The sequence below is a fragment of the Plectropomus leopardus genome, chromosome 17 (genome assembly GCF_026936395.1).
Source record: "Plectropomus leopardus strain MGB_pleo_1.0 chromosome 17, ASM2693639v1, whole genome shotgun sequence".
In the NCBI taxonomy this organism is placed as follows: Eukaryota; Metazoa; Chordata; class Actinopteri; order Perciformes; family Serranidae; genus Plectropomus; species Plectropomus leopardus.
Genome location: NC_142192.1, coordinates 16,094,238 through 16,117,778, shown reverse-complemented (window position 1 = coordinate 16,117,778; position 23,541 = coordinate 16,094,238). Strand labels below are relative to the sequence as shown.

Genomic DNA, 23,541 nt, shown 5'->3' with positions numbered 1-23,541 from the left:
TGGGTGTTGCCTTAGAGACTTCATCTACATAAATGCACTAAGGTCCAAAGTCCATCTCCCATGCCCTAATGCCAATCATGAGACTTCTGTCCACACTGCTGCAGAGGCAGCCTTGCCATCTGGCGATGCTGCTCGAGAGACACATCACTGCTGATTTCAGCTTTTTGTCAGAGGTAGTGCTGACTGAGCTTTAGTGGTATTAGAAGGTGTCGCCACAGATTTGCAGGGCGGGAAATGATTTACTCAGGTAAAAGCAGTAATGCCACAATGGATATGTCATCACAAAATAAAAGTTTAAAACATTACAACTTAAAACTAAAAAATAAAGGGACTGGTTGTTAAGGACTAAATTAAATGTAGTTGAATAAAAGTATAAACTTTTCAAAGTCAAAACACTGATGGGCTGTTGGTTCGTTTCTGTTGGACAATCTGCATATATGAAAAGTCCATTTTAATGTTATCAGTCGATTAAATGGCCGTTATTAATGGTTATCAGCCTCATTGATATGAGCTATAAGGGTCCTGTTACAACAGCTAGTAGGTTCCAAATGTCATTAGCCCATTAAAAGCATGTGTTTATTGTATTGTGAGGACAGCTCAGGTGATGTAACATGAGTATAAAGTGTGAGAAACTCGTGTAGGGGTGATGGACGGGTCAAACAAACAGGACTTTCACCCAGGAGACCATTTCATGTGTCAGAGGTCACCATTAAGTTATTTCAACCCTTTGAAACCTGGATCGACATCACTTTTCCTGTGCTGCATTCAGGCGCTTATCACAAGTATTTAAACCTTTGAACCTTCAGCAAATTAGTGTGATTCCTTTTAAAAACATGGGAAAAAAGGTAACGAGTAACTTGGTAAGAAATGTCCCTCAAATATCAAGAAATTAATAAATTTAGAAAATCATTTTTTTAAAGTAAATAAAAATGTCTTGAGAACTATATTTATAATTATCATATTTTTAAGCAACTTTTTCAGGTCATTGCCTTGATTTTTGTTTTTTAATTTTCGGGTCATTTTCTCGTACGTTTTACTGATTTCTTGCTTATTTAATAGTAATTTTCTCTGAAGTTGCTCATTGTCTACTTCCCATGTTTTCGTAAGAAATAAAGCCAATTTCCCCAGGTTTCAAAGGGTTAACTGCAGTATGACAATAATGTGTGGTGACATATGACAGAAGCCAAACTGAAGAACTGCTTCCCATGCCAGCAGGCATTTCATGAGCAGCATTCTCAGCCTACTTGGGGGCCAGATTGGAAAATGTGAAAACCCTTTGGGGCTGGCTGCTTCTCGCATCAAATTGGTTATTAAAATAAAAAAGAAATTAAAAATCACAAACAAGACAAATGCAACTATCATCTTTCTGTTAGAATGTAGTGAAAATAAACTTTCCATTCCTCCTGAAAGCGACAGCCCTCACTGTCTACGTCTTTGTTGTGGCCATGTCTCTTAGCAGGAAATGTCTGCTGTTAAGCAGCTGTTTGTTTGTTTGTTTACCATCTGTTTAAGGAAAACACAGTTGCTGCATAGTTCTGACTTGGTGCATGTCTATAACTGTGTGTGCGGCCATCATGAGGTGAAGGGAAAAAATGCAAAGTGAACTCAGTTGATTAACCATTATTGTGTGGAGGACCACAAATAGTCTATTAGGAGAGTCAAGCCGAGGGCCATTTAAAATTGGTCTGTGGGCAATGTTTGCCCCCCCGCCCTGTGTCGCAGGACCCTGTTAATTCATATCTATAATGCTGAAAACCCCTAATGACACACATTTAATCAAGTGATAATCGAAATGGGGCATAGTCCTGTCACTCTGGTAGACAAGAGGAGTTTAAGACAGACATATCCAAGGACAAATGTCTACATGTAGATTATGCATTGTTCCAGTACTAATAATAAGCTTACAGTGTTCACACTGTGGTCCTTTGAGTTCCCACTACAGTGGAAGTCATGACTCAGCTCTTTGAGAGCAGTATTATGTAAGATCTTAGACCCTTTGACCTGCTATGCGAAGGAAATGACAAGAAAGGGAAAACACTCAAATTCATATACAAGATTAGAGGTCACGTTCTCATAAAAACTCCCCATGGGTCAGCTGAAAAAATGCTGTCATGACTGTGGTAAAAAAAAAAGAAGTTTTTTTTAGTTTTGTCATTACTTTAACCTTTAAAACCTGACTAAATTGGCTTGATTTCTTTAAAAACATGGAAGAAGGGCACAAGTACCTTAAGAAAATTGACAAGAAATTAGTAAAAAGCTACAAGTAAAATTGCCTGGAAGTAAGCAGGAAAAACAGAAGTAAAAAACACAAACAAGAAAATGTATTTGAGAAAGTGCTAAAAATATATAGATTTTTTCTGCAACAAAATTTCAAATATATAATTATAGGAGTTATTTGTGTAGTTTTCTGGCCATTTTTGCCTGTATTTTGGATACTATCTAATAATCTCCCCCAGCTTGTTGTAATGTCATTTCTTTGTCACCTTTTACTAATTTTTTTCACCAACTTATGGGCAATATCCTACCAAGTTACTACTTGAGTTTCTCCCCATGTCTTCAAAAGAAACCAAAATCAGTTTTCTCAGGTTTCAGAGGTTTAAATGGTTTTAAATTTGGATTTAAACGTGTGAACATGTACATGCACCATCATTCAGTGCAAGATTGAACCCAAATTGCTGCGCTGAGACAAAATTAACAGTTAACCTCAAAAACTTAAACTAAAACATAAACCTAGCTCTGGGCTTCTGACACTACTATTAAAATGTAAGCTCTAGTTTGTCAAAATTTCCATTTTTTAACAAATTATTTTTAGCAAAACAAAATCAAGTTGTAAATTTCCAGTTGAACATGTACAGTTAAGTTTGTATATATATTTTACTTTGCTGGTTAATATGTATTTCATTACAACCATAAAGTCTAAGCACCGGAATCTGGTCACATAAAACCTTTATTAGAACAACAAATGATATTTACAGACAGAGTATACAAAATGCACTTTTAGAACAAAACATTAGCACTAGGATGGAAAAATCAAAAACCAGCATCTAATATGAGATTTAGATGGTGATACAAGAGGTGCTTGACACCGTAACAGACCATTAAGAATTTAAAACGTTTAACCAGGTATGAATATGGGCGGTGGCGGACTCAATCAAAGAATATGCTTTCTGAACTGCCATCATAGCAATTATTTAATGATACCGGAAGACATCTATCATTTAACATCACAACACCACCACCGGCTCTCTTACAATCAGTTCAGTTACTATGTACGACAACATAGCTCTCCTCGACAGCCATTGATTTGCGAGGGCTGAAACATTGTCAAAAAAATAACTACGATAGCTAAAACTGTAAAGGCAAGCCAGAGGAGAAAATTCAGTCCTGAGGAAAAAGGTGTAAGTGGAGCAAGGGACTGCAGGGACCAGAGGACAGGACTACTGAGCCTCATCCTCTGGACAGGAATGCCATGTCAGCCTCTCCTCATAGAAGGAAATGACCACCTGAGGGCAGCGAGTGTTGGCCTCACGGGCTGGGACTAAATCTGCTTCATCTGAGTCTTTCCTACAGAAAAAAAGAAAAGAGGGAGATAGACAATTCAGGACCTGTGGACAGATCTTTTTTTCCACCTCAGGTTAGAAGTTATTTTAACTGGAGGCTGAATGTTAAGTCTTACTTGTCTCTGAGGGACACAACACAGCCAGACTATCATCACACGTAACTATAGGTTTAATGATGGGAAATTTTAATTTCATTTAATTTAAGAATGGCTGTTCAATATGAATATTCGACAATTAATTTTGTTTCCCATATAAAGTTTAAAACTTTGAATGGGACCGTCAGTGTGACAGCGGCATCCACGTCATATGTGTTTTGCAGACACTAGATATCAACATAAACCAGACACCGAAGCTTATTAACTTGCTGTGAGCTGTAAATTCATGAATGTCAAGAGCACTCACTCCACAGCAAATTCTGGGGACCAAAATATCCTTAGAAGAACATTACAACGGGAAACAACGGCTGCTGGACTTCAGTCGGCTGAGGGTCTCCGACTGCTGATTCCAGCCTCAGACCTTCAAGGGGCAGCACTGTTTTAAGCTGTAAACTAAATTAAATGACTGTACAGCAAAGAACACGCAAAAGCTGGCGTTAATATTGACTATAATCCCATTTACACTGCCTGTTACAAGCGGAAATGTCACACTATTATTTCATCATGCCGTTATTTATAAAAAAGTTCCATCACAGAATAGGAAGAAATAGCTGTTTCGCCTGTTAGACGGCAGTGGCTTTATAGCAACAGCGCCAAAAAAAACATCTGTGTTAAAGGGACAGCTAGAAGTATATGACCATGGACGGGACCCGCCCCTATTTAACAAGCAGTTAGTAGCATTTAGCAGGTAACTCAAAAGTACAAGAACAGAGGAGACAAGGAGGTCCAGGAGCTCCTTAGCCTCCGAGCAGAGGAGGAGCTCAGCAGCTACATAACAGAAAAGGTGAAGGACTGTCACTGCGCAGACAGCCCTGCCGATGTGTTTGTTCTACGTCACACTAGAGGCTGATGATGTTGTGTTACACATCCCACCGCTCTGGCTTTCGGGACGCTGGAGTGCTCTATAAAAATCAGACACTGTGGTGGTGTACTGAAGGGACTCTGTAACGGCTATTGTGGCACATTCTCTGTGTAAAAAGGGCTGGAGTTGGTTGGGATATTTCTGTCACGAAACGCCCTCTAATCAACTCCTGCCTCGCACATCCTCCCCCCCTAAACTCTCAGCCTTTTTAGCATTTTTAAAATCATGCAGTGGGTGGAGTCTGGCTCAGCCTCAGAGGTGAAGTTACACTCTTAGGCTTGATTGCACCAACAACGATTAACTTATAAACCTGATTAAATCATTATTATTAAGTTTTGTTGCTCCAAACTTTAACACTGGCTTAAAATGATTCGAAAAGATTCGATTTAAACCTCTCTTTTAATCACAGTTTAGTTTTTACTCCAAACCTAGGATAAATTTAATTCTGTTGCACCAAAACTTTAAACTCCAACTTAAATTTAAAGCTACAGTGGAGGATGTTTAACTTTCACAATGGCTTTATTCATTTATTATTTTGATTTTGATAAAACACTTGTCCCTATTGATTAATCTCAGTTACAATTCTGTTTAAATAAATAAACTTGGCTTTACTAAACTGAGATTGATTTGGATTTACTCATTTTGAACCTAGTTTTACTAAACTCTGATAAGAGCCAATCTAAGATTAAATTATTCCTTGTTGGTGCAGCCAAGTCTTGATGTTTCAAGTGCAAAGAGGACAACAGTTTGAGCTGTGTGCATATAATGAGGACTTTTTCTTTCTACACTCACCATTTCATCAAGAACATCAACTCCCCGCTACTGTCTGTTGCGCCAATGATCCGTTCTGGGTCGAGGTTCCTAGCAAAGCCACGTGGTTTCTCTGGCTGTAAAAGCAGTGACAAAAATGACGTTAATACTTTTTGAGTGGTCTAAACGGGGTAGTTTAAATCTTATTTACATTTTTCTGAACGTTTAGAAATGTTCCTCATGTTAAGATAACTAGGGCTGAAACGATTACTCGAGTAAATTCAATAACACGATTAATAAAAATCACAGAGGGAAAATAATTCACCAGCGCTGTGTTTTAACACCGATGGTTATTTCTGTTCTATTCATGCTCCAGCATCTTAACCGAAAGCAGAGCAAACCCGACATAAGGTTAAGTTAGCGTCAACAATAACCCTTTATTTGCCCCTCAGCAGGAAATATTTAAGGATTATAAGGATTCCCACTGTTAAGTTCTATTGGTGTCTCAAGTGAAATGTGGGTTGGAGAAGCACGTGAGGTTTAAACTCACCACATCTTTCTTTTTTGCTTCTGTCTCTGTCTCATCTGTCGATGACTTCCTCTTAACAGCAGCCGGCTTCTCCGTAACGTTTTTCTGTGCTTCCAAAAACGCTGAAATCAGCTCTGGGCAATCCAGGTTCTCCTCTGGCTCCCAGGTATTGTCAGCTCTAAATGAGCAGGAAGAGGGTTAGCATTTGCATCCCTTAAAAGAGATTTCCATACAGATGCAAACAACACAGATAACTGACTTCTATGCAGAACAGCAGCAGTTCATTCATGCAACCAAAATAACTGTGGACAAAAGCATAGCACAACCCCATACCAGGGAAGCACTTCCAGCTCAGCAGGGGGGGAGGTGTCCCAGGCAACTCACTCTGTAAATCCTTTCCACTTCAGGAAGAATTCTACTTTCCCATTGACAATACGTTGGTCGAGTACTTTTTCCACAACAAATTCCTCAGGCTCCTCCTGGGCTTCTGTTGTATCCTTCTTACCCTTAGTATTCTGCTTCTTGCCCATGTTGTTCACTAAAAACAAACAAAAAAAAAAAAAGAGTGTGAGAGCCTCAACTGTTTTGATTATTGCTATACCATCCCAGTAATTCATGATGTACATACAGCTATTGCTCTTATCCATATTACAGGGTTCCTACAGCTAAAGGCAAGTTAGATTTAAGACTTTTTAATGCCACTCTGAATTTAATTTAAGACCAAAAAAAAAAATAAACAAGAACTGACAGCAATTACTTGAGATTTGGGATAGTTCTGCCCCAGTGTTTAACATTAAAATGTGACCTTTTTGTCTCGTAAGGGAGGCAAGGTTAGAACAGTTTGGTTTTTCTCACTCTGACTCAGTTCCCACTGTGCACTGCCTTCACTGGTTTACATTAAAGCAAAATTTTGGTTAAAAACAAATTTTCCTTGAATCTGTCCCATGTAGTCCAGAGTACAGCAACAGCTAGCTAACAGACACCAGATCCTCCTCTCTGAGCATCCAGGCCAGGAACACTATTTTGATGTGGTGTCATTAATGCAAGATGCATTCGTATTTTTAAAAAGGGATTTTACCAATTATTGAGCTTTTACAATACAAGAGCAGAATAAAAATAATTCTAATATCAAACTTCCAATGTCTTAGCATTTTTAAGACTTTTGTATGCTTGATTAAAGACATTTTAATGCAAATCAAGGCCTTATTTTTGGATTACTGAATTCAATGCCTTTTAAGCAACCAGACATCAAGTTGAAGGGAAAAAAGTGACACTAATGTGCCCCAAATCAGCCACAAATAAAGTACCACACTGGTTATAATGACTGATATTATTATAACATTAAACACCCACTACTGTATGAACATGGAAACGCACACACACATTAATAATCTCAGAAGGTGACGCTGCACTCCAAATAAACTGAACATGCCAGGGGTACATATAAACAGAGAGGAAATGAAAACAAAAAAAACCCCATAAATAACACAAAACTAGAAAATCAAATTATGGCCTCATCAGTTGATGTCAAATTTATCAAACACACAAAAACACATTCATCTTCTTCACTATTTTTAAGGCCTCTTATTGTGGTGCCAATGCTGAACATCCAGTTGAAATATTCTCTTATACATACAGTTATAAAACAAGTGGCAAATAGTTTCTTCTTGTACTTCACTGAAATTGCAATAATACTCAATATCAAGCCTACATATCACCAATATCTTTTTTTTTTGCTGGATACAGTTGATGCAAGATTTAAAAGGAAACCTCTTTAACTTTTGTTACTATGTAAAGTCTGACTGGGGACAGAGTTACAGCTTGATTGCAGTTCCTAATACGTGTATCTTAAGATTTCTTCGTGGTAACATGAACTTCTCCGATGAATAGACCACTATAGATGTGTTCAGTGTAGTGCAGGTTAGCCTAGGTCCTCACTGTAGCTGATGATATTACAGGCCTGAGTGGTGAAGACAATTTTCTTGACTTTGCTCTTCCACCTGCGATGCAACATTGATAAGGAGTACAGAAACAATCGAAGTTAGTGATTTTACATCCGTATTTTCAGTAAACAAGGTACGCCGGCTCGCCAAGACACAGACGCACAAGGCCCGAGGATGCAACAACATCCTGGAAGATAGCTTCTACTTTTAGCTAGCGGTTAGCTAACATTAATGTAGCTCAGTCACAACATAGCTATAACGTTACAGTGACATACATGTGCATAAACTGACAATGCATTCATGTAAGCAGGCTTACAAACAGCATAATTAGCTCACTCGTGTTGTTTGGGAAACGTCGTGGCTCACTTTCTGCGCTACCAAGTTTCAAAAGAAAGCTGCCGTTGGCTCGCCGACTTCAACCAATGCAATTTAGCATGAAGCAGCGTTTCAAAGACACTATTTCTGCATACGCACCTTAAAAGACCAGGACTGCTTCAGTGATGGCCTCTTACCACGAGGTGAGTCTTCGCTTTGTCTCTCCTCCGCAGCTGCAGCTCTGCAAGGGTGGGCGCGAAAGCTAGTCGTGTGTCTGCTACGGAAGCCTGGAAGGAAAAACGCGTTTTGCGCTTACGCCTCTGCTCCTCGTGACCTGGCGCTCCCTCTCTCCGTTCTCCAAAGCTGGTGGTGTGCCGAAACTTTTATAGTTTCCTTGTGGTGTGTGTGCAACGGAGTTAATGTGTGCCAGAAGTAAATATCTCAAGTCTTCGGACCACACATTTTTAAGTTTATATCCGTGCAAAGTGGTTAAACCCTGTGAAGCCCGGACTATGAAATAATAAACTGACTTTTTTATTGTGTTTTTTGGGACCTTTTTGACCAAATGTATGTATGTGTGTATATATATATATATATATATATATATATATATATATATATATATAACTTGCTTAAATGGAAATCGTTTTGCATCACTTTAGATACACAAGGCTCATGTTTTCCCCAAACAGGAACCTTTTTACCATGGCATAAATATACCACTTACTCAGTCAGTGCTGTAATTTATGTACTTTATTTTTGCCTATTTCAGAGTCTGCTTGAAGGCATCACTGCGCTGTCTGATGCAGCGCGCCACCATCCTCCTACCATTGATATTGACCAACACTGGAGCAATTTACTCTCTCTGTCTGTTACTGATCTTGACGTAAGTTGTTCTCTCGTGTTGATTAGACACCTGGAAATTTCTATTGTACAGGGTTCCCATGGTCATGAAAAATCTGAAGAAGTCATAGAATCTCACAATCACATTTTCTAGGCCTTGAAAAGTCATGAAACTAGTAAAAGTCATTGAAAGTTCGGGATAGTGGAATAGTGTTGTGTGTAATAAATTAAATTACATAAGTGCAACACAGAGGTGAATTTCTGTTGCTGACGTAGTTTTGTTTTTATGCCTCCGCACTGAAGATGGCTGAGGCCAAAGGCATTATCTTTTCCAGTTGTCTGTCCATCCGTCCAGCAAGTTCTTGTGAACGTGATATCTCACGAACGCCTGAAGGGAATTTCTTCAAATCTGACACAGACTTTAACTTGGACTCAACAATGAGCTGATTTTGGTGGTCATAGGTCAAAAGTCAAGGTCTCAAGAAAACCCTGTGGGATTTTTTTTTTTTCAAATTTGGCCCAAACATTGAAGTAGATTCAAGGATTCTGGTGGTCAAACCTTAAATGGATGTATTTTGTATTTATTTTACCACAGATTTTTAAAGACAAAATGCATTCCAAACCTGAATGTTTTCTTTTTAAAAAAAAAACAAAAAAAAAACAAAACATTGTTTAAAATAAAAAAAAACAACTTGGCATTTTTTTGTTTTTAGAAAACTTAAAAAATGTTGGATTTTTTTTTCTTGAAGAGTTTTGAAATTTTGCCCATGACGATGTGCGTGAACCCTGTTTACATGAAGCGTAATATTGGTTTGCAAACAGTAATCTGGAAGCATAATCTAGTAAACATCAGCATGTTACAATGTAGAATTTGAGCATCCTGTGATAACTGCATGTTGTGGAGGTTTTTCAAAATGGCAAAGACTAAAATTTACCCAAAATCTATGTCTTGTGTAGGACTTGGACTCCCTTGTTACTGAACGTCTATCAGACCTGAACACAGACATCACCAACGCCATCAGCCAGGATGTCAGCTTGCACGATGCTATGGTAACCAGTGCTAGCAGTCACACAAGAATGAGACAGGCTGATTATCTTTTTTTTCTTTTTAAATCAGAAAGAACAAAGTCTGTAAGAGCATTTCAAAGCAAACCCATACTATCAACAGTCAACAATCACCATGCAATCAAAAACATCTGCAACCAGCAACAAAGAAAAACAGTTTGAAATGTATACAAACAGAAAAGTAAACTCTAGGTCAAACCAGGAAATTAAATACAAATTTGTGAGGGGCAAGGAAAAAATACTTCATGAGTCACACTATTAACTACTTTATGCACTTCTCTCCACTTGACACACACACTCAGCCCACTGTGTAGAGGTGTGCCCATGAATAGGATGGCAATTTTTACTAAATACTTATTTCAACTCTTTCATAATCTCAAATATATAAAAAGCAACATCCAAACAACATTCAGTCCTATTAAATAGAGTTGGTGATTGTATTGTTTCTTTTTTTTTCAGAAATGGGATCGTTTAAGGTCCATTTAGGGCCATTCTAATAATTAAGAATTTGTTTTTAATGAGTGCATTTAAGTTCCCTTAAAAAAGGTTTTCTTTTATTTAGCCAAAATCTATATCAACTAAGGCGTGAGGTAGAATATAATCTTGCCAAAACACTCAAGTAATTGAAATGAGAGGGTTAAGCAAAATTGTGCTTGAAAGAAATTATAAAATATGCATCCAAAACAAAGGATCTCTTAAAAACATTTTTGTTATGTTAAGCATTTTTGGATCATGTGCACACACAGTAACCAAAACACTTCTCCAATGCAAATTAAGGCCTTGTTAGTTTAATCATTGGTATATTGTATGTCATCAAGACATATAATGAAAACACATTTTTTTTTGCATTCATTTCTACTGAACAGTACATGCCCTCAAATATCTGAAACAAATCTGTAAACTTTAGATAGGTAATGTCCCAATAATCTCACCACTTTGAGATAAATTTACCACTATGAAAAAAAGATACTGCTCTTGACAGTCTCGTGATGCATATAAGCATTTCAGAAACCTCAGAAACTTTAATAAATACAACCTTTAACCTTCTCCTTATACTGAGTAGGTATACATTGAGAGGCAAGATTACATGGAAACAAACAAACAGACTCCTCCTCCGAGATCTCGTTCCAGTAAGTGTCACACTGCTGACCATGCCAGGATGTCTACGTATTTGCTGGTAAAAATGGAAAGATTAAATTATTTTAATGTTAACAGGCACAAAAAGAGACTGGTAGCATTGCCAGCAGCTCAACTGACCCCTTAAACTGCCCCGGGGTGCCTTGTCCATCTTCAAAAAGCAAAAAATGTCCAGTGTGTAAGCTACATTTTCCCCATGAGAACTTATATTTACAGAGATTTTTTTTTATTTTATTTTTTTTATTTATCTTTGTTCTGAGTTGTTCTTTTTGCAGCTTTTGCCGATTTAGGCTCCCAGCAGCGGTGAATCCACACACACTTTTGCAAAAGAGGAGAGCCCAAAACCCGAATCAGGCAATTAAGTTCAGAAATATCCAAAAACCCTAAAAGTTCTGAGTCTCAGCTGGCAAATACTGCATCATTGCTTTTTCTCCTTCTTTCTCTTGTCTGTTTTGTTGCCCGTTGATGTGGAGACAGCAGGCCGACTTACACGCTGAACTACAACCCTCCCATTGGCCCCGCACTGCAGGGTGAATCGCTCTGGGTTCAGGGGACGTCCTGAATCATCCCTCAGGCGGGCCAGGACGTCTCTGGTCAGCTGCTTTATCTGCTGGCCCACAGCACCCATTGTCTTGGCTGTAAGCTGCTTCTCTCTCAGTAGCCTGTCTCTCTGAGCGTGCAACCTTTCCACCTCCTCCTGCAGCCCCATGATGGCGTCTAGTTTGCGCTTCCGGCAGTTTTGCGCTGCCAGCTTGTTCTTCCCCCGCCTGCGGATGTCCCTCAGGAGGGTCACCTGTTCGGGAGAGAAGCCGTGACCGTCGAGGACCTCCAGGAACTCCTCCACAGGCATGTTAACAATCTGCAGGACAGAGAACGGGATGCACATGGCACGGGCACGCAGCTCATCGCGACTCAGCTCCCTGTCTTCGAACCTTGGCCCTTCATCATCGCTGAGAGGCTCCTCTTTGATACCTTTGTGAGGGAGTGTAACTGGCGGCTGGTGGAAGAAAGCAGGAGATGAGTAGCTGTGGTCATGCCACACACTCTCACTCAGATCGATGGGTGACCACGTTGTGTTGTACTCCATGATGCCTTTTGTGGGGACTGAATCCACCTCACTGCTGTAGCCTGTAGCACCACACTCATCTTCACAGTATGAACTGGATGATGACGACATATCAGATGAGCCTGGATGAGTGAGGAGGGAATTACTGTATTAGTATGTATAACAAACAAATGTCTTGGCTTCACAAACCATGGCAATAAAGATTTCATGGGTTCAGTATTTTTCAACCGGGACTCTATTTTCCACATTTTTTTGTGTCTAAGTGACTGATAGAGGTGAAAGAGGCTGTAATGTAACCACTCAGGGCATTTTGCACCATCAATCCACGTCCACTAAAAGTGTTAACTATTATTCCAAGTGTCTGATAACATTATTGAAAGGACCACTATAGGTCTTTTTGTTAAAAAGTAAGACCCTTATTTTGTTTAACCAGGAATAGCCATGAAATGGCCAGCCTCAAACCCAGCAGACTCCATTTACATAAAGACATCTGAGCATGGTTAAGGCCAGCATATATTATGGGTTAATTTCAACAAAACCAGTGCTGTTGATTGTTGGAATGGTGGAAAAACAAACCAATATGATTTTGTGGCGGTTTCTTTGTTTGTCGACTTTGAATAAAGTGGGTTTTACAACAATAAAGTTACTGTTCATTTTTAGTTATCGAGTCTGGCAGATTTGGGGATGGATATTTCAGGGCTGTTACTGGTTTTAAAAAAAATGATTTCCCCCTAAAAAGAGCTGTCCCTGTTGGGATCTCAGACACTTAAAAATAATAATCTGAACATGTGATTGGATGTAATTGACAGCCTGTTTTGTGGCAAAACTCAATACTGATAAAAGTTTTTGAAAAAAGTTGTTCCCATCAATCACCCACTCACAAAAACATGGGAAAAGAGGATCTGGGAAGAAAAATACAGAAGTTACCCTTTGATTCACAAGTATTAGTAGAGATTTGAACCAACCTGGAGAGACTGGACCTCCAGAACTGCTCTCCAAAGAGAGACCGGAGTCTGAGTCCAAGTCCTCAAGGACCTGTGGGTCAATGCTTTCCAGAGAGCCCATCAGCTGGCTGTCCAGGCCCTCCAAACCAAGCTGATTGATCTGGTCAAACACTGCCTCATCCAGACAGCCACCCAGAACACTATGCGATGACACGTTTCCAGTCAAATTACATACTGAGGCAAAGGGGAGAGCGGCCAGGCCCACTGCCATCCCGGGTGACGCGTCTGAGTGTGAGGAGCCTGTGGATTCCAGTCGGAAGAGGGCTCTTTGTTGTTGGGTGAGTGGCCTGGACTCAAGTCTTTCAGACGCCACACCAAACACTCCAGCACTGGTTACCATAGCATCGTGCAAGCTGACATCCTGGCTGATGGCGTTGGTGATGTCTGTGTTCAGGTCTGATAGACGTTCAGTAACAAGGGAGTCCAAGTCCTACACAAGACATCGATTTTGGGTAAATTTTAGTCTTTGCCATTTTGAAAAACCTCCACAACATGCAGTTATCACAGGATGCTCAAATTCTACATTGTAACATGCTGATGTTTACTAGATTATGCTTCCAGATTACTGTTTGCAAACCAATATTACGCTTCATGTAAACAGGGTTCACGCACATCGTCATGGGCAAAATTTCAAAACTCTTCAAGAAAAAAAAATCCAACATTTTTTAAGTTTTCTAAAAACAAAAAAATGCCAAGTTGTTTTTTTATTTTAAACAATGTTTTTTTTTTGTTTTTTTTTTTTAAAGAAAACATGCAGGTTTGGAATGCATTTTGTCTTTAAAAATCTGTGGTAAAATAAATACAAAATACATCCATTTAAGGTTTGACCACCAAAATCCTTGAATCTACTTCAATGTTTGGGCCAAAATTTGAAAAAAAAAAAAATCCCACAGGGTTTTCTTGAGACCTTGACTTTTGACCTATGACCACCAAAATCAGCTCATTGTTGAGTCCAAGTTAAAGTCTGTGTCAGATTTGAAGAAATTCCCTTCAGGCGTTCGTGAGATATCACGTTCACAAGAACTTGCTGGACGGATGGACAGACAACTGGAAAAGATAATGCCTTTGGCCTCGGCCATCTTCAGTGCGGAGGCATAAAAACAAACTACGTCAGCAACAGAAATTCACCTCTGTGTTGCACTTATGTAATTTAATTTATTACACACAACACTAGTCCACTATCCCGAACTTTCAATGACTTTTACTAGTTTCATGACTTTTCAAGGCCTAGAAAATGTGATTGTGAGATTCTATGACTTCTTCAGATTTTTCATGACCATGGGAACCCTGTATAATAGAAATTTCCAGGTGTCTAATCAACACGAGAGAACAACTTACGTCAAGATCAGTAACAGACAGAGAGAGTAAATTGCTCCAGTGTTGGTCAATATCAATGGTAGGAGGATGGTGGCGCGCTGCATCAGACAGCGCAGTGATGCCTTCAAGCAGACTCTGAAATAGGCAAAAATAAAGCACATAAATTACAGCACTGACTGAGTAAGTGGTATATTTATGCCATGTCTCCAATGTGCATTTTAGCATTTGTGCAACAGTTTAAAATCACACCACTGTATCTGCTTAAATAGGACATCAAAATACAAGGGGAAACTGTTGAAAAAGCAAAATTATACTGTATAGATTATTACGACAATGAACTGAAGCACAAAATCCTTCTCTGTGAGACATAAAAAAATTACTGTGCTGAACTATGCCTAATCTTAACTGTTGTCACCAAAACACACAGTCATTAGAACGCTGCAATTTTAGGGATGAGATCATGTGAGAACATGAAGTTTTGGATTAAAATAGGTACAACGTCATTTTAAACGCTGTCACGTGACTGTAAATCTTATGCAAGCGTGACAAGCGTATTGAGATGGACAAACCCTGTAGTGGGTACTCTTAAAAGAAAACCGGTACAGCTACATGTCAGTACACACTAAAGCAATTTTCAACAATATACAGTGACAAATAAAGGCAACTTAAAAAAAACACGATCATACCTCTTGTTCCAGTGTGGAGCTGTGAGCCAGCTGAGTGAGTGGGACAGGTTCTTCCTCCTCTTTAACTTTACTATCATCCTCCTGGTTGGACAAAGAAAAGCAAATGGTGAGAAAGGGGAGATATAATTGGAGATCAGGAGAGTCAAGGATAGAAGAAAGGAAAACGGTCGCTGTTAACTGAAATCGAAATGCCTTAAAGATGATTACATTTCTGATTTAGTGATTCCAGATATCTGGATTGCTTAGAAAATGATTAGAGCAGTTTTTGCAACTCTGGAGTGATCGGAGACCTACTGGACAGAACACATTTAACCCTAAATTCGTTCACAGTCCTATCAACTGCGGTCTGGTCCCTCCACAACACAATACAAGTGTGTGAGCTTGTGTATTTGTGCATAGAGAACCCCAGTAAGAAGTCCTATAACCCGAAATGAATTAGCATTTCAGCACCTCTTGTTCCCTTGTCTGGAAGTCAATGGGTTTTTGAATGCATTTTTAGTTAGAAGATTGAAATAAGATCTGTGGTTAACACAAACTTAAGAACATTTGTTCTATGACATAAAATACTTGTTTTTGAAGCTTTTGTGTCCTACAAAAGGTGGTTGCTAGCATGTGGGTAAATGAGAAGCCTTTACAGCCTTATGGTGGTGGCAACGTAATGGTAGTTTAGTTCCTTGTAGCCTAATAATAGCTTTTTTCTTCTGTCAATTGCATTTAGGCTTCAAAAATCCTGAAAGTGGTGTTCTTTTGGAAGATTATCTCACTGAATAAAACGTGTAGTATCATAAAGGCTTGTTCACCGCAGAGCTTATTTTCTTCAATTATCCAAAATCCAGTGGAAAAATCCCACAGGTTTTTTTGAAAAGGGAACCTGGGCAACGTTAGCTTCTGAGGGACGCTTTCATTAACAGTTAGGCTAATTACTCTCCAAGATGACCTGACTCTCCTGATACACCAAGTACGGCATTTAATGTAGGACACCATCTCAGTGCCACGGACACAAGCTTCTTGATATATCCACACACAAAGAGGCAAAAAATGATTTTCCATGCCCAAGTGATAATAGGAGGTGGATTCACCCATTTCAAAAAGAAGACGACTGCTAATCAGTATTTACGTTAATGCTAGAGGCAGAATATGACAAGCTGTACATTACACCTGCCCAGGTCTGCCTAAGCTCTGTTTGAGCTTGTTCTCTTCTTCTTGAGTAACTTTCCAGCGTCAAATGACCTAGTGAATGTAGAAAGTTATCTATCATTACTTTCACATCACAGCCCTTTAACACTGTATTTCCAAAAAAAAAACAAAATATTGCCCTACAAGCAGTTAAGCTTTTACTTATTCCACAAAAGAGCTGGTGAGGAATGAAAGATGTGTCAACATCACATTGAGAACAAGAACCCTGGGAGGGGTCAGTGTTAAAGTATGGACCACTGCTTTTGTGTAAGCAAACAGGGTGCGGGTCTAAGCCTCACTTCTCTCCCTCTCAAGGCCCACAGCTGGCGGCTGACTCTGAAGAAAGGAGATATAGTTACACAATTGGCGACATCAACTGCCCTCAGGACATAACATCCACTAAGCAGCTGTTTCCAGCCTCAGCTAGAAAAACTGGATTACTAGGGGAGTTGGATACAAAGGTCTGGGTGTGATTACACTCTTAAAAATATAATGGGAGTCACAGATTACAGATGGTGGTTAAAAGCTCAGAGTAAAAGCTTCATAGTCACACAATACAGTGATCTTATTAGGGTGTTATTTGTGAAGTTAATTCTACTGTCCTGACAGGGCAACAACTTCAATAGTGAAGCGTGACAGGTGCAGCAGACAGTTAGCTGAATACTCGGGATGCTGTACAACTAACTAGACTGTCTTGTTTACTGGTTACTATGCATATCACGATTGGATTATAATGATCAGTATCGGGCCCGATCAACACATTTTTTGTTTGACCAGGATAACCTTTTTTGATTGTATGCTTGCCCAGTCGTTTATTTATGTCTGTCGTCACACAGGTGCTGTAAACCGTGAGTCTGATTTGCAGCAGATATTCAGGTTTTACTGTATTGCTGCTTCTCCACTAAGAGGAGGCAGATTTTTTTCATGTTCAACTTAAGCTGCCACATGAAGTGGAATTTTTTTTTGCTCGTTTTTGGTGAACTAGTTTTACTATAATGTTATAATAAGCGAAGTTATGACCAATTTTATATAGTGGATTTGAGAGCAATTTCTGAAGACACATTATAGTTTGTTTACTTCATTGTTTTGTTGAAAAAAAGAACCCAAACGCTACAAAAAAAAATTAATATTGTTTGTTTACTTTGTTATTTTGTAAAACAAATAAAATAAAATAAATAAAGAAATAAAAACCCTAAGGAAGTCTTTGGATACAGATATTTTTTCCTGTATGCTAATGCAGATCTATTTAACTGTCAAGCATATACACTGAATTAATTTTAATAACTTTAAAGTAACTGAAATGTGCATTGTGCAGCTGCATTATCATGTATCGGATCAGGACTCAGTATCAGCAGATACCCAATATGAAGTGACTTGGATCTTGAGCAAAATACTTGATTGGGACATCTATACTCGTTACAATAGTTAGTTATTGTTTAAATTGAGTTACCAAACTCCCATGATGAGCATAAGTGCCCTAATCAAACAAGGCAAGGAATTAATTAGTGATTTGCAATTTGTGACCCAGGACTGATGGAGCCATTTAAAGTGAAAGTGAATGTACATCTCAAGTTTTTCCAACATCGTGTAGTCCTGTTACCTGCACCAGGAAATATCCCATAATAAGTAACTTGTTGGATGGGCACACATCATTGCATAACATGGGTTATAGTGCTGCTAGTTAGCTTGTGATAGCATTAGCTGTTAACTGTTATGGAAGTTTTAACTCCAGTTCACCACCTCAAATACTTGAGCTGGACAGCCAGTCTTATTGATCATAAACTTGAGTTAGCAGCACAGTCTGTTTAACTTTACATTTCACACACACTTGCCTCTTTAGGAAACCCGCAGGCTCCAGCTCTACAAGGCCCTTGTCCGAGTCCAGGGGTTGTTTGGCACCCCTCTTGGCCACTGCCAGGCATGTGTTCACGGTCATCTCTGGTCTCGTCCCCGGGGCTTTCTAACCCCGAGGTGGTGTCAGTGTTGTTGCTGGTTGAAGGCCCACAGTCAGCACTGTCAGTGGCGGACACTTGGTGCACCAGCCATGCGCTCAACTGCGTGGGGAACCGCGGTGAGCCCAGGTTCCTCACCTCGTCAAGTAGCCGGCGACTTGCAAAGAAATAGTCCAATTCGGGACATTTTGGGTGCACACTGTATCCGTCAAGAGTGTCTCTCAAATTATGAAAGGGTGTCTGGGTGTAGGCTGAGCTAGGACCCAAGTTAATCTCTATCAGAGGCGAATAATAGCCGCTTAAGTAGCTGTCGATATCCACACGAACTCCAATCAAACTGAGTAAGATCGTTAACTGAATAAGGCCTTCTGAGAAGTATTTTTTCGCGATTTGCATTTTCTAAATACTTTTAGATCTGCAGATAATTGTGAAATACTGACCCAACAGTTCCTCTTTCCCGAATGGACAAAGGGAAAAGCCTAACAAAAGAGCACGCCTTCCCCTGTCAGACAAAGAGGTCCGCCTGTACCGGCGAAATCGTTAGATAGCTATGCTAGCTGTTAGCAGTTAGCCATTAGCTTTCAGTAACCGGTTAATTACTACCTCTTGGCGCAAACATAGCGGAACCGTTTCTTTCAGTCCTTTGTAGCGAAGAAGTTATTTATCGGTGACAGCTTGCTATCAAAACTTCCTCGAAGATGCCAGTTAAACAGAAAATGAAACACCTGAAAGGCTAAATGCTGTCACAGTACAGTGCTGCTACTGGGGGAACTTCGGTTTAGGCTTTGCACAGCCGCAATCTGATTGGAGGAAAGCGCTCACCGCATTAGACGATGATTGGACAATTAGAACGTCAGTCATAATTTTGACCAATGAGAGCAAGAATAAATCGTTAACTGTCTGCAGCCCTCGCCCTATTTAAAACCACACAAATTATCAAGAGAAATAATAGCAACAACCAAAATAATACTATTTCAGAAGTATATATCAAATATCATTCTGTAGTTCTGATTCTCTGCATTCAACAGTTTGTCGATCACAAAGGTATTTCTGGTTAAGCTGCATTTCCGGGACATTTGCTCTACTAACCTGTATTTGTGCCATGCTCGGCCTACTGGTAGATGTCTGAATTACAGTTTGAACTTGTTCAACTTTAAATAACTAACCCCCAACATAATAAAGGGGAAAACCAACGGCGGAATCCCCAATGGTGTAATGTAACGAAGTGACAGACTTCACCACTCCCAGCTGCGGAGACATTTGTATAGTTGTCGCCTTGTAAGACATTAATATATATTGCTTTGTTTATTTCAATACCATGATATTATACTTTGTTTGTGTATATATACTCATTGTATGTGATGTTTTGTCTTTTTTTATATGGACCCTAAGTCTAGAATACATGACTAAATTTGATTTAACAGACTGATACTTTGTTAAAGTAAGCTTGTTTTCGGGAGTATCTATACTTGGGAGTGTTTATAATTCTGTCAACTTTCACTTTTATACAACTTCATATTCAAAATAAACTTCCTTTGAGTTGTTAAAAAAAGAGAGAGAGAGAGTGTGCTCTCTTCAAATGGGCTCCATTTTTAGGGTGGTGCTCATGCTACAAAGCGATAAACTTAGTAAGTCTCACAATTCTTCCACTTGCTTTTTTATCAGCAGCAATTACTTGTACTTTTACTTTCAATACTTAAGTACATTTAATATAATAAAATTACTTTAGATACTTAAGTTCTATAAATATCAGATACTTTCAGTATTTCACTTATGTAATACTCTAATAGGAGATTTTAACTTCTACCAAAGTAATTTCCTGGTGAGAAATCTGTACTTTCACTTGGGTGTAGTCTTTGGGTACTTCATCCACCAGTGGGAATCCTCTACAAAACACCTTATTGGACATGTAAAACAAATTAGATCATACTGTATTTATGATCACTGGTAGAAAGTAATCAGCCTTGACTAAGGCTGTATAGGATATGTAGGCCTACTTTTCAGAATGCATTTTATTTGAAACAAACATTAACATTTAAAACATTATTATGGAAAAAAAACTACCCAACGCTGTATGAAATAGCTCCACTTCTACTTACACCACGCCAGTAAAAGGCCTTATAATCCAATTATAGCCTTTACTGATAATAAAACCATCTCAAAGGGGTTATTCTGCATATTGAAATTCTTTTAGTCTTTTTTCCCCTGGTAAAACATATCCGCTTATAAGTAGAATATTAGATACAGGACATTAATTTGTCAAGGAGCACATTTATACTGTGGTTTGCTACTTTTGCTAAAGTTAGAAGATCAAATATGTAAAATAACACCAGCACAGTTCTTGACATCGGAACAGAAATCAGTAATAACAAATTTTAACCATTCAAAAGTTCAATCTTGTGGTAAATTTGTGCAATTTTACCAGTGGTCTAAGATAGAGCACACTATTAAATTCAATGAAATGTTATTGCAAAACCTCACATTATTCGGTCTGAACTGAAACATTAGTCCATCTCAGATCAATGTGTTACAATTCACATGAATGATGTTGTTGATATACTAAGGTCAGCTCATATCCTTGACCTTGAAGCAACCATTTGGATGTGGAAGGTTTGTCTTATCAATGATCTTATGGTCAAGGATGTTGTCGATTTAATCTGATACTTCGATAGACTTACAGTTATAAATACACTTCAGCCTGTTCATCTATAATAACTCCTTCTTGTTCACATTGCTGATACTATACATGCTGAAACAAGATGAAATTGCCCCTTATAACTTTTTGAGGTTGTCCCCTCCAGCCGAGTAAGACTGATAATCTATTTGTCCTGCATATAAGCTCCTGCACAGATAACTTCCCCTGCAACAGAGACATAAACTGATACAATAAAATAAGGAATGAAAGGCCCTATTTAACACATTTGTTTTTGCTCTGTTTGTTTTTTAAACTTTACAATCACAAGTCATATGAGAACCATGCACATAACAAGTGATAAAGGTTATGAAACGTTATGAAGCGATTGGGAGGAGCTCAGTCTGTCCTTCAGGTTCTCCGGCATAAACTAGTTTGCCTTTATCAAGCCAATATCAAATGGGATGATTTTATCATGTGTTGATACAGTTAGATATCCATGGTCTCTGTTTCTCCAGAATAACACTTGATTTGTAGTTGATCTATGCAAGCTTATTCTAAATTATGTGATTAGGGTCAAGTTAAATTAAAAGAACAAAATCAGAGGGCAGACAGAATTGGAAACAGACACAAGTTACACATTTAGAAAATATTTATTATGGAAGAACATAGTAAAATACAGAAACTGTGTACTACATATCCAGTATTGGAAGAGGAATTCATGTCCAATTCAAGTTTTGCATTCAAAATTTCACTCAAGTGCATACGTATGGCCACAAAAATGCACTTTAATATCACAAGCAGAAGTAGGCCTATTCATTATGCAGAATGACGACTTTCAGAGTGTTAGTGTTATTCATATGATATCTTATGCTTCACCGTGTTACCCCCACACAGACACACCTTCCTCCAGTGACTGAACTTTTGCCTTTATCCCTGGAAAACCACCCCTTCACGCCTGCGCCTGAGCATTTGCACGACTGTCTCTGCCTCACTGGCTCATACTGCCGTACTACTGTATACACTTACCTGTTATATATTTTGTCTCACATATGCATATTTATACTACTGTTCATATTTAATATATCTGTCTTATAGTGTATTCACATTTGTATCAGTAAATGCCACTGCTAGGACTGTTTACACTGTATAGTATACACTGATTATTCTGTATATAATATCTTGCCATAGCAGCCCTGTACCTGCACTATGTATTTTGCCTGCTGTAACTGCTGCACATGTTCATACTGTGTAGGATATTCATATCAACCCTTTGCGTTTATCATAATCATAATCTGGAACTTTTTTATTGCCCAGAAGGGTTGCATATAAGGAATTTGTCTTGGTGATTTGCTGCATAACAATAAACAGTGTACAAGTCATAATATAAAACAGAAGATTTTAAAACAAAAGTTGTGTTTTTGTTGTTGATTTTTTTTAGTTAAAGAAATATGTAAACATACATCTGTTTTTAAAGTGGAAGAGCTGTATAGTTTACACTGGAATTAGCAAAAATATTGACCTGGAATGTGCAAAAGCTCGCATAGGTCATTATGTAGCTATTTTCCATTGTTCATATGCACATTACTCTGCAGAGTACTGCTGTTTGCAGATGCTTAACCGCATATGATTTTCTCACTTGTACTCTCTGCAACAGCAATACATTTTAGTCTAATCTGACATATTAAAATTTCAGGCAAGTTTCAAGTATCTTCAACTTGTGAGTGAATGTAGTCTACTTACAGATACACTCCACACTGTTCATATTTCTGTGGGCTATCATTATACAAAAATAAGTATCTTCATGTTGATAGAAATGGTCAGAGGAAACAGGGCTGGTTCACAAGCCAACAGGGAACAGGCTCCAGAGTGATCTGGATCATTTGCGACCCCTGCTTGCGAAAGATGGTAATTATTATTATGACGGTATTATTTATTATTAATGGTAATTCATTTTTAGATGGCCATTCTGCTATTTAAAAAACAAGACAATAAATAGCCTACAAAAATATTATTTATATTTAAAAAAAATCGCAGACTTTTGCAGAAATTTCTTATATATATATATTTTCACGTGTTGTTACGTTTAACCGCCTGACGAGTTATCGATGTCGAATGATAAAATAATATTGCACCGTCTTTCTCTGCGTAGGCTGTAATTTACCGGATAAAATTTGAATTTATAGGCTATCACTGTCCTTTCCTTTACTTGACGTGACGCATAATGTTAGAACTGCATATAGGCTATAAAACAAAACAAATCTATCACACTGAGATCGATTCACCCTATAAATGTGAGAATAAGCGATTGAATTTAAAATGGATAAAAACACTTCCACTGGTTCTTTATTGCACTGTCCTATGAGGCTGCTGTGGTGGAATTTTCTGCGCAAAGAAAATCCACAATAATCCTTTCGGAAATAGTCTACACAGACATCAATATGTCATTGTATTCAATTCCAGGAGCCATAATAAGCGGCTATAACAAGTTTAGTTCAACACAACAAGGTCAACACACATTGCCTTGTGTCAGTTTGGCAGTTTGTCTC

At 38.6% G+C, this 23,541-nt stretch overlaps 2 protein-coding genes across 4 annotated transcripts; both read right to left on the bottom strand.

The window, feature by feature from the left end:
* Nucleotides 1–2,929: 2,929 nt before the first annotated feature.
* cbx3a (chromobox homolog 3a (HP1 gamma homolog, Drosophila)) lies at nucleotides 2,930–8,452 on the bottom strand. 3 transcript variants are annotated; one of them, XM_042506258.2, is made up of 6 exons: nucleotides 8,274–8,446; nucleotides 7,795–7,856; nucleotides 6,241–6,394; nucleotides 5,878–6,034; nucleotides 5,370–5,464; nucleotides 2,930–3,564 (listed from the first exon to the last, which is right to left on the bottom strand). In XM_042506258.2, coding segments are annotated over exons 2-6 (534 nt in total). In that variant the 5' UTR covers nucleotides 7,796–7,856; nucleotides 8,274–8,446; the 3' UTR covers nucleotides 2,930–3,437. The 3 variants fall into 3 exon arrangements, with proteins under 3 accessions (XP_042362192.1, XP_042362194.1, XP_042362193.1); XM_042506260.2 differs by lacking the exon at nucleotides 7,795–7,856 and having other exon boundaries at nucleotides 8,312–8,452; XM_042506259.2 differs by lacking the exon at nucleotides 7,795–7,856 and having other exon boundaries at nucleotides 8,274–8,442.
* Nucleotides 8,453–10,048: 1,596 nt separating this feature from the next.
* Nucleotides 10,049–19,137, bottom strand: nfe2l3 (nfe2 like bZIP transcription factor 3). Its single transcript, XM_042506257.2, has 5 exons — nucleotides 18,241–19,137; nucleotides 15,233–15,313; nucleotides 14,568–14,681; nucleotides 13,191–13,659; nucleotides 10,049–12,347 (listed from the first exon to the last, which is right to left on the bottom strand). Exons 1-5 carry the CDS (start codon nucleotides 18,754–18,756, stop codon nucleotides 11,578–11,580), a joined length of 1,950 nt encoding a protein of 649 aa, XP_042362191.2. The 5' UTR covers nucleotides 18,757–19,137; the 3' UTR covers nucleotides 10,049–11,577.
* Nucleotides 19,138–23,541: the final 4,404 nt, after the last annotated feature.